Source organism: Gracilinanus agilis, chromosome 3 (assembly GCF_016433145.1).
Source record: "Gracilinanus agilis isolate LMUSP501 chromosome 3, AgileGrace, whole genome shotgun sequence".
Taxonomy (NCBI): domain Eukaryota; kingdom Metazoa; phylum Chordata; class Mammalia; order Didelphimorphia; family Didelphidae; genus Gracilinanus; species Gracilinanus agilis.
Window position 1 is genome coordinate 118,862,229 of NC_058132.1, and position 11,829 is coordinate 118,874,057.

The following is an 11,829-nucleotide window of genomic DNA, read 5'->3' on the forward strand; positions in this document are numbered from 1 at the left end:
CTGAACTCACTCTTCTTTTCCCAAACTCTCCCCTCTTTCCATCTTTCCTATTAGCATACAGAGGCCACCATCCTCCTGTTCACCCAGGCTTACAACCTAGGTGTCATTCTTGACTTTTCTTCCGCTCCCCTCCACACACATCTAATTGGTCACCAAGTCCTGTGGTTTTTATCTTTGAAATATCTCTTCTTTCCTTAAATACTGCCAGCACTCTGGTCCAGGGCCTTCATCACTTTACAGCTAGACTGCACAGTCTGGTCCCTGTTTCAAGTATCTTTATTGTAGGAAGTGCTGTCAAAGTGGCCTTCCGACAGGGGCAGGTCTGATCTGATCATTCCTTTATTCAATAAACTCTTATAGTGCTTGCCTATTGCCTCCAGGATCAACACAAAATCTGTTCGGCTTTTAGAGCCTTTCAAACCTTGCCCTCCTTCTTAACCATCACTCCTCTCCAAATAATCTGTAATCCAGTGATAATGGTGTTTTGTTGTTTCTTGAACATAAAGTATGTTAAAGCATTTCTTCCCTTCTCACCTTGTAGAAGAGTAAAAATTAATTTGCTAGTCCAATTTCAGCTGACTGTGGAACATGTTGGCCCCTTTTCACCCCAAATAGAAGTGGAGTTAGTAGGATGTATCTACTCCAGGTTCTAGTTCACTCACTACCACTCATATCCCTATCTTTTCCCTGTTCTTTAATGGGGGAGGGGGATGATGAAGGAATGGGCCCCTTAGCTGACCAGATGCAAAGCACTGGCAAATGTTCTCAAAAGAGTGACATACTCTTTAGGGTGGTGATAGCAAATCTATGACATGAGTGTCAGCACTGACACATGTAGCAATTTTTGATGACACGCGGCTACATACAGAAAAGTATGGGGCTGCATGCCGAGGATGAAACATTTGCTGTAGTGTAGTATAGACACTCTGTGCACTATAGATGACAATTCTATCTATATTGATTTACCTATTTTGGTTTATTAAATACAGTTATATTATAATTTTTATTATGTTTTTGCTATTTAAACTATAAATATCGCAAAATTATGGGTTTTTTTCTTGAAGTGACACATCACCACAGTTATGCTTGTTTTTTTGGCGAATTTTGACACACCAAGCTCAAAATGTTGCCTATCCTGCTTTTAGGGCCATGTTGGTGAAGGTGTGGCATAGTTGGGGCTGCTAAGTTCCCCCTCTCCACCACCCAAGGACAATTTTCACATGTTCCGCCCCTCCATCCAGCAGGAACACTTCCTCCCTCAGCTGTCTGGGGTAGTGTGTGGGTGGGAGCCTTGGGCAGCTTGAAGGTGCAGTTTGGGCATGCCATCTCTAAAAGGTTTGCCAATGCTGCTTTAGGGCAATCTGGGTTTTATTGTTTAGTCTACACAGAGGGAGAACCCAGTGCCCAACTCTCAGACCTATGGCTATAAAGCTAGAAAAGAAAGGTGCTGGGCAGTCACTGCTACCATTAACCTCTCAGCAGAACCACTATCTCAGACTTTCAAAATGTGCTAGATAGCTGTCCAAGAAGGTAAAAGCCAGGGGGATCCCCTTCTCAAATGGACAGAGTATTTACTTTGTGTATCTACTGTTGGCTGCCATTTTTCTAGGAAGCATAAGAATAAATATGCTCAAAGAGAAGGCTCCTAGAAGGGGATAGAGAAAATTCCACAAGTGGCACTAGGTGGAAGAGGAAGATAGGCTCAAGAAAGAGGACCAAAAAGATGAGATAAAATAAGACATGGATAGGTGAAGTATTCTGTAAGCCTTCAAGCACCATATAAATGGTAGCTACTATTTATTTAAAAGTATTAACTCTTAGATCCTTTTAAAGATCCTATGCAAAGAAATGAGAAATAATAAGATCAGGAGCTCTGGACACCAAGAACAAGCAATACTAAAGCAAGGAGGAGGTATCCAATAGTTCGAAGATCCAAGCATTTTCATTGGCTATCCCACATCTAGAATGCTCTCCCTTCTCATCACCACTTCTTTTCCAAGTCTCAGCAACAGTGCTAACTTATACAATAAACCTTTCTCAGACATTCTTTTTTTTTTAATCTTATTTATTTATTTATTTGTGTTTGTTTGTTTGTTTGTTTATTTATTTATTTTAAGCCCTTAACTTATGTGTATTGGCTCCTTGGTGGAAGAGTGGTAAGGTTGGGCAATAGGGATCAAGTGACTTGCCCGGGGTCACACAGCTGGGAAGTGTCTGAGGCTGGATTTGAACCTAGGACCTCCCATCTCATTGAGGCCTGACTCTCAATCCACTGAACTACCCAGCTGTCCCCTCTCAGACATTCTTAATCTTAATGCCTTCTTTCCAGCACTACTGCAATTTAGAATGTATATATCTTGCTTGTAAATAGTTGTTTGCATGCTATCTCCCCCATTAAACTATGAATTCATTGTAGAACAGGAACTACTTTTTTTATTTTTCTCTGAATTTCCAGCACTTATCACAGTGCTTGGCACATAGTAGGTGCTTAATAAATCTGACTCCCTGATTCTTTATTTAGCTCAAGATCACATCATCTTTTTTGGTTGCTACATATTGGCATACTAATGTTAACTAAAAGTGAGCTTGCAGTCCACTAAAAAGCCTCCATATTTTTTGCAGAGTAACTATGTCTAAAATGCCTCCCTTCATCTTTTTTTTTTTTTAAACCCTTACCTTTCGCCCTAGAGTCAATAACTGTGTATTGGCTCCAAGGCAGAAGAACAGTAAGGGCTAGGCAATGGGGGTCAAGTGACTTGCCCAGGGTCACACAGCTGGTTAGTATTTGAGGCCAGATTTGAACCCAGGACCTCCCATCTCTAGGCCTGGCTCTCAATCCACTGAGCTACCCAGCTGCCCCCTTAATAACTGTATTTTAATATAATTGGTTGGCTTTGTAATGCTATGTATTTTGTTATATATATCTAAAAATATGAATCTGAGAAAGGGGTTCATCTATAAACTTCATCAGACTGTCACAGAGGTTCAAGATGCAAAAATAAGGTTATAAGCCCTTTTTCTAACAGATTAAGATCCTTTTGGTTTTTGTCTTCTGCTGTGATAGCTCTTTCTCCAAGCTCTGTATTCTCTCCAAACTGGATGAGCATACCACCTATAATTTTATCCAAGTTATTGATAAAAAATGTTAATAGCACAAGGACAAACATAGATAAGGAGTATTCCACTGGAGAGCTTGTTCCCCTATAATACCGAACTATTCATGACTACTTGAGTTCAGCTATGCAAACCAGTTTTGAATCCATCTGACAATGAGATTGAATAGTGACTAGAGAGCTGGGCCTGGAATCAGAAAGACCCAAATTGAAATCTAGCCCAAGACACTTACTAATTGTGTAATCCTAGGCAAGTCACTTAGCCTTTGTATGTCTTAGTTTCCTCATCTATAAAATGATGATGATTAATGCACCTGCTTCCAAGGGAATGTTATGTGAGGATCAAATGAGATATTTGTAAAGTGCTTAGTAGAATGCCTGGCACAAGTAGGAACAGAATAAATGTTTATTCCATTCCATTCCTATCAACTAATTCCTATCTATCTTTCTATCATCTTAACAAGTATGGTAATACTTTGTGAAAAATGTTCCTAATAACCTAGGTAAACTATTCCCCTCACCAATTTGTTTAGTAAACCTGTCAAAAAAGGAAATGAGGTTTACCTGGCATGGTCTGTTCTTTAATGAAACCACTTCTAGCACCCTACAGCCTTTTTAGATGCTTATCAAGCATTTATTTAATGGTCCAATCTAGAATTTCCCACTGATCCAATGCAAAATGATTCTTGGTCTTACAAGTCTGTCAGTTATTACTATCTTGTAACCCAGGATTTAAGCAAATATATTTGAAGCAAAGATTTTCTCCCCACTCTGTGACTTCTCCTTCATTTTAATTATGTTTTTTGTTCATAAAAAAGATTTTTAATTTTATATAACCTGAATGACTTCTTTATATTTTATGATTTTATGCATTGTTTGGTTAAAATTCCACTCTATTAATGATTTACAATCTGATTTACAATTCTCCCACTTCAATGAAAACTGCTTTCTCCAAGTTCTCAGATTTTAATTCCTAAATCCAGTGGTTTTTACACAGTCATATTCCTTGAATTCTCTGCAGCTTTTAACACTGATCACCATTCACCTCTCTCTGGACACTCTCCCTTCCTGGTTTTTTTAGATATTTGTATCTCCTATCTGTCTGATCACTCCTCAGTTTCCATTGCAAGCCTAGCATCTATTTCTTAACCCCTGTGGTTTTTGTTTGCTTGCTTTTTTAAGTCCTAGGCTCTCTTCTGTTCTCTGATAACAATCTTTTATCCTTTAACTATTCTCATCAATTCCCAAGGGTTCAACCACCATCACTAAGCAGATATGACTTCTAAATCTACATAGCTACTCTCATTTTTTTTTTCTGAGCTCTACTGCGTCACAACTGTCTGCAAGGCTTTTTTCACCAGAACGTCATATAGGCACCTTAAACTTGAAAAATCCAAAAGAGAACTCAATGTTTTTCCCTTAAGTCCACCGGCCCTCTTGACTTTTTATTTCTGTCAAAGCCTTCATCATCCTTCCAATCATTTAATTATGCAGTATAGAAGTGATGTTTAACTCTTACTCTCCTTGCCCTACCCCTCCCAAACCATCCCATCAGATGCTAATTCTCCATTAATTCCTCCACTGACATCTTTCATCTATTTCTCCTTCTCTCTATTCACAAAATCACCACTCAAGTTCAGGTCTTCACCATGCTGGGGCTGTTATCTTATTTGGTTATTAACTATTTAATATAACTTAAATATTTAATATTTTAATTTAGCCACTTAACACCTACAAGGTGTTACTATCCCCATTTTGCAGTTAAAGAAACGAAGCTCAGTTTAAATGACGCAGCTATAATTGTGTGGAGTTGGGTTCAAAACCCGATCTTCCTAAGTCTAGGTCCAGAGCTCCCTCCATTCCTGCCTTCAATTAAACACTCTCCTCTAGATGCACCATAACTCCAGAACAAGTTTTTCATTAAATAAATGAACAAGGAAACCATTCCTATTCAATTATCAAAAATGCATTGGCTACCATGGAAGTGCATGGAAATCCAATGGTTTTTCTAAAGATCACCGTAAAGACCGTTCTCACAAGATGCTTTTCGGGATCTCTAAGGGGTCTTGGAGCTTGCCAGAATTTTTCCTGCGTCATCTTTTTCAAACCTCAAAATCTCCCGGAAAAAAAAACCAAACAAACAAAAAACAAGCGTCAGGGCAAGACGTCAGAAGTCACCTGGTCCAATGCTCTCATTTTACAGATAAGGAAACTGAGGCAGCAAGGGAGCTTCCCCCAGCCTGCCTGTCTGCGGAGGTGAGAGGTCTCAGGGAGGCCGCTCAGTGCAGACAACTGCGCATCCTTCCTTCCTTCCCCAGGCGGCGCTCTCTCCTCCTAGGGCGGTTAGGGACCGTGGGGCGAGGATCCGCCCCGGGGGTGGAGGGTGCGGGGAGGGGGGGGGGGTGAGCCGGAGCCGCAGTAGGGTCCCGCAGTGGGGCCCCGGGACTCTGCAGGCGGAACCCGAGCCTCGGGAAGGGGGAGGGCCAGCCGAGCAGCCCCAGCGGAGGCTTCTCCACTCCCATCCCGCCTAGTCTACACCCCTCACCTCCCCCACCCCGCCCCTCAGGGACCGGGCCCCGTAGCAGTCCTACCTCGATAGCACCTCCAAGTCCTCCAGCACAGACAGAAGCTTCTCCCGCGTGCTGAGGCCCGCAGGAGGCCCGCCACTGGCCCCTCCAGTCCGCTCCTTCTCCTTGTCGGAAGACGACGACGTAGCCATGATCGTGGTGGAGAGAAGAGCTGAAGACCACCTTACACAGAGCCTGCCGACAGACGAATGCGGCGTCTGCGGTAACTGCAACTGCGGCAATGATAAGGTTTGGTGCAGAGCCAGGGGGCGGGGAGTGCGCACTGCTCAGACAGCGGCCACCTGTGGCCCGGAGAAGCAACTGCAGGCACCGGGGCCTAGTCCTCTGCCATCTCCTGGGGACCTGGTGACTTGCATTTTCTCCTGCCGGAGCCTTATCTCAAATCCAAAAAGGGGAAAGGCGTTTTGGGTAAAACAGGAACGGAAAAAGACAGCAAAAACCGTGTTTTCTTGGAGCAACACAAGGTTTTCTACTAGCCGACTCAATCTTTTCTTTTTAATCTGACCTATGATTTCACTGGTCCTAATGTGGAAACTCCCTCCACTGATGCAGATCATAGAATCATAGACCCTACCTGGAGTTGAAAGGGAGCTCAGAGACCCTCCAAGGCCAGGCCACTGTCGTATGTCAGAGTCAGAACTTGGACCCACTATACCATCGTGCCTCTCAAACCACTCCTTATTTGAGTAAAACAGAATAATCTTTGGTAGCTTCCCAGTTTGGGTTATAAGTAGTGGTTATGAATCCCTTGTGCATAATACCATTAGAGAACATGGCCCAGCTTTGCCTAATAAATACTGTATTTAAGTGGCAAATTGTGAACATTTCTCATTAAACCATGACTTGGGTGTCTCCCCAACTGGCACCATCTCTGCTATTTAAAGGCTCAATTGAACTTGAAGAAGAAATGGTTTGCTCAGATTCACCCAGCCAATATGTCAAAAGTACAGTTTGAGCCCAAATCTTCCTGTGGTCTGTATGAACTAGCTCTCTGTCTACTATACCATAATGCCTTAATATAAATACTCAGCATAAAGTATAGATTATGAGAGTCTCCACGTGAGAAGAGGAAAAAAGATAAAAGTAAAATTAATCCTTGTCCTCAAGAGGCTTACATTCTATTGGGGAAACAATGCATATATTAACATATTAAAAATTAAAATTAAATTAATTTTTAAAAGATTTTATTTTACCAATTACATGTAATAATTTTCCACGTAAAAGTTTTCCAAAGTTATGAGATCCAAATTGTCTCCCTCTCAACCCTCCACCTTCATGGAGATGGTAGGCAGTTTGAACTGGGTTATACATGTATTATCATACAAAGCATATTTCCATATTGTTCATTTTTATCAGAGAATAATCATATAAAATCAAAACACCAAATAAAAATTCAAATAAACCAAAGTGAAAAATCATATCCTTTGATCTTCATTCTGACTCCCAACAGTTCTTTCTCTGGAGATGGACAGCATTCTTTGTCATAAGTCCCTCAGAATGTCCTGGATTGTTGTTTTGCCAATAATAGCCAAGCCATTCATAGTCAATAATTCCACAATATTGCTGTTACTGTGAAGTATAATGATCCCCTGGTTCTGCTTTTTTCATGCTGCATTAGTTCTTGTAGGTCTTTCCAGTTCTTTTTGAAATAATCCTGTTTCTCATTCCTTACAGCACAATAGTATTCTATCAATATCAAAAATCACAATTTGTTCAGCCATTCCCCAATTGATGGACATCCCTTTAGTTTCCAGTTCTTTGCCACCACAAAAAGAGCTGCTATAAACATTTTTGTTCAAGTAAGTCCTTTCTTCTTTTTTATGATCTCTTTGGGATATAGATCTAATAGTGGTATTACTAGATCAAAGGGTATACAGTTTTAAAGCCCTTTGGGCATAGTTTCAAAATTTTGCCATATCCCCTCCAACATATTTATCACTTTCTTTTACTGTCATGCTGGCCAATCTGATAGGTATGAGGTGATACCTCAGGAGTTGTTTTAATTTGCATTTCTCTACTTGAGTGATTTAAAATATTTTTTCATATGATTATTGATAGCTTTGATTTCAAAACAAGGGATTTTAATCAGTAAATTAACATTAATTGCCTACTGCATACTGGACCCTGTGCTAAGTCCTGGTGATACAAGAGGTGGCCAAAGACAGCCCCTGTCCTGGATATCACAGTCTAATGGGTAAGAGAACAAAGGAACATCATGTGTAAACAAACTATATACAGAATAAACAGGAAATAATTAACAGAGGAAAAGCACTAAAATTAAGAGAGATTGGAGAAGGTTTCCTGTAAAAGATGGGATTTTAGCTGGCACTTAAAGGAAGCCAGGGAAGTCACTAGGTGGTGTTGAGGAGAGAGAGCAATACTGGCATGGAGGATATCCAGAGGAAAAAACCGAGAGTCCAGAGATGGAGTGTCTTGTTCAAGGAACAGTCAGGAGGCCAGTGTCACCAGATTGAAAAGTACTTGTCAGAGAGAGTAAGGTGCAAGAAGACTGAAAAAGTAGAAAGGGCTTTGAATAGCAGAGATTGTGTATTTGATCCTGGAATCAATAGTTTATTGAGTGGGGATGGGAAAGTAGGAGGGTGCCACAGTCTAAAAGACAGAGGTGAAAAAGGAATATTTAAGGCTAGAGGGACTTCCAAGATGAAAGAATAAAGACAGGAACTGCTGGGGTGTTAGATGTGAAGAGCATTAAGAAGGCCAGTTTGACAGAATCATAGGGTACAAGAAAAGGGGGAATAATATATAATGTTGGAAAAATATTTGGAGGCCAGATTATAAAGGTCTTTAAAAGCCAAACTAGGAGTTTATATTTTATCCTAGAGATTCCTAGGAAATGAGTTAGGGGAATTATATGGTTTAGACTGTACTTCAGGAAAGTCACATTAGCATTTGTAATCAGCTTGATTATGGAGAGGGAATATAACTGAGACAGGGAAACCAAATTTGGAGATTCTTTTAATAGTCAAGGGATTCTTTTTTGAGAGAAGGGGGAAAAAGTTTGGCAAAACCAACCAATACATCAGCTAGGATATTCCACATCTGCAAGGGAGGGAAATACATTTTCCTAGCCCTTTTCCTAGGACCAAGTTTTTATAGCAGACTATTTAAAATTACTTGCCAGAATTATTAACCATAATTTATACATAGTGGTGACCATTAATAATCAACATTCTCACTTGTGTAGCTGGGCATTTTCATGGTTCAATGTGTGAGAGTTTAACACTAGCATGTACCTCTTCATTCCTTCATTCCTTTGTACCTTCCTCTTTCCTTCTCTTTGTTTCTTTGTTTCTTTGTTTCTTTTTTTCTTTCTCTCTCTCTTTTTTCTTTCTTTCTTTCTCTCTCTCTCTCTCTCTTTTTTCTTTCTTTCTTTCTTTCTTTCTCTTTCTTTCTTATCTCTCGCTCTCTCTCTCTCTCTCTCTCTCTCTCTCTCTCTCTATCTCTATCTCTTTCTTTCTTTCATTCCAGATCTCCAACTTTATTAACAAAGCAGTAATCAAAACAATCTGGTACTTGCTAAAAAATAGAGTAATAAATCAGTGGCATAGGTTAGGTACACAAGATGTAGCAGTAAATGATTCTAGTAATCTAGCATTTGACAAAACCCCAAAACTAAGAGTTTGGGACAAGAAATTCCTATTTGACAAAAATTGCTGAGAAAATTAGAAAATAGTTTGGTGGAAACCAGGTAAAGAGCAGCATCTCACAAAATATACCAAAATAAGGTAAAAATGAGTACCTGATTTAGACATAAAGGATGACATTATAAGCAAATTAAGGGAGCATGGAACATTATACCTGTAATTTTTATGGATAAGGGAAGAATTTACAACCAAAGAAGTGAAAAAGCAATTGTGGGATGTAAAATGGATAATTTGGATTACATCAAATTTAAAAGATTTTGCACAAACAAAACCAGCACAACCAAGATTAGAAGGGAAGGAGGAAAATGAGGGGAATTTTTTTTACAACTTTCTCTGATAAAGACAAAGACCTCATTTCTCAAATATATTAGATTTATTTATAAGAATGTGAACCATTCCCCAATTGAAAATGGCCAAAAGATATGAACAGGTAGTTTTCAGAAGAAATCTAAGCTATTTGTCTGACTAGATTAGATAGAGAAAATGTTTTTAGTCATATTAAAAAAAATGCTCTAAATCATTATTGACTAGAGAAAAGCAAATGAAACAACTCCAAGGTACCATCTCACACTATCAGGTTGGTTAATATGTCAGAAAAGGAAAATGACAGAATTTGAAGGGGATGTGGAAAAGCTGGGACACTAATGCTCTTTTGTTGGTGGAGTTGTGAACGGATCCAACCATTCTGGAGAGCAATTGGGAGCTATGCCCAAAGGGATATAAAACTTTGACCTAGCAACACCATTACTAGATATGTAACCCAAAGAGATCCTAGGAAAAGGAAAAGGACCTATATAGACAAATCTTTTTGTGGTAGCAAAAAAATCGGAAATTGAGGGGATGCCCATCAATTGGGGAATGACTAAACAAGTTGTGGTATATGATTGTGATGGAATACTATTGTGCTATAAAAAATGATAAACAGAATGCTTTCAGAAAGACCTGGGAAGATTTATATGAACTTACACAAAGGTGAAATGAGCAGAACTAGGAGAACATTGAATACAGTAACAGCAATATTGTGCAGTGATCAACTGTGAATGACAACTATTCTCAGCAATACAATGACCTCAGACAAAAGTGCTATCCTATGGACCTTCAGAGAAAGAACTGATGGAATCTGAATGCAAATAAAAGCATACTATTTTTTATTTTCTTTATTCTTGATTTTTCTTATCTGAGTTTTCTTTTGCAACATGGTTCTTAGGGAAATATTTTGCATAACCATATGTAGAATCTAATTTGCTTGATTTCTCAAGGAAGGAGAGAATTTGGAACTTTAAATTAATGTTAAAAACTTTTGTTTAAATATAATTGAGAAAAAATTAAATTTAAAGAAAAGAAACAAAGGAAAGGAAGTTGGATCTGGGCATCAGCTTACTAAGAGACATTAAAAGATTGCAAGGGTTTTAACAAGGTATAAATATCTACAAGAAGTTTTTATTTTTTTTAATTTTTAAAAAAATTATTAATCAATTAATTTAGAATATTTTTCCATAGTTATATTTATTCATGTTCTTTATCTCCCCTCCTTCCTTCCCCCTCCCAGAGCCGATGAGCAATTCCACTGGGTTTTACATGTATCATTTACAAATGGTTTTTTAACCCAGGTTTTCTTAACAAGATGTGTACACCCACAAATAGTTCATAAACAAAGATTGGGAATCTAGTCAGTATGAAGAGCAAGAAGAATTTTGTAAACATTTGCTTGATTGATGTATAGCTGGGTCCCAATTAATGCAAATAAAGAAATAACGAGTCTCATGAAGTCATTAAATAATTTTTGAACTATTTGAAGTTATAGTTGTATATAATATAGAATTAGCTCCAGCTCAACAGAAATATGTAATAAAAATGTTTTTAGATGTTTTTATCTGATTATTAACATAACAAAAACTAAGAAAATGTATTTATGATTCAAGTTTATTACAAAGTAACAGTTATGGAATAAACTAAATTTTTTTTAATTAAATTACTGATTTTAGATATTAGTTAGAGATATTAAAGTGGGAAATATAGGAAGGAGGTAGAAAATATCACCTAGCTAAAAATACCCTAAGTCCTGATCCTAGAGCCTCCAGACCACGAATGTGAATTTGAAATCGAATCTCACCAGAATCCAAAGTCCAGATCAGGAAGCCAAAATCTGAAGAGCCAAAGATGCTAAAAAAACCACCAAGAACCTTTAGCACACACAAGGTCAAGACTGCCAACAATAAGCCCAAGAATTTGCCAAGCAATGAATAAGAGAATCTCTCTTAGGCTCCCACTTATATACAATTTTCTCCACCCATTAGCTCTCCTTGTCACATCTCAGGAATCAATGACAGTATTTCAATTTGCCTGGCACTGCCTGGGCAGTGCTTGTGGCCTTTTAAGGCATGAACTTTCTTTGTTAGTGACTTACTAAGTGTTAAGTAGGGATACTTTTAAGTTCTTGATTGATTAACTTAAAATAGACAA

General features: G+C 38.7%; 1 protein-coding gene across 3 annotated transcripts in view; it reads right to left on the reverse strand.

Annotated features, from left to right (window-relative positions):
- Positions 1 to 5,889, reverse strand: part of MED4 (mediator complex subunit 4) — a 30,266-nt gene extending 24,377 nt beyond the window's left edge. For all 3 annotated transcript variants that reach the window (XM_044668227.1, XM_044668228.1, XM_044668226.1), the window contains exon 1: positions 5,705 to 5,889. In XM_044668227.1, coding sequence (XP_044524162.1) covers positions 5,705 to 5,832 — 128 coding nt within the window. In that variant the 5' untranslated portion in view covers positions 5,833 to 5,889. The remainder of the gene's footprint in view (positions 1 to 5,704) is intronic.
- Between the last annotated feature and the right edge of the window lie 5,940 nt (positions 5,890 to 11,829).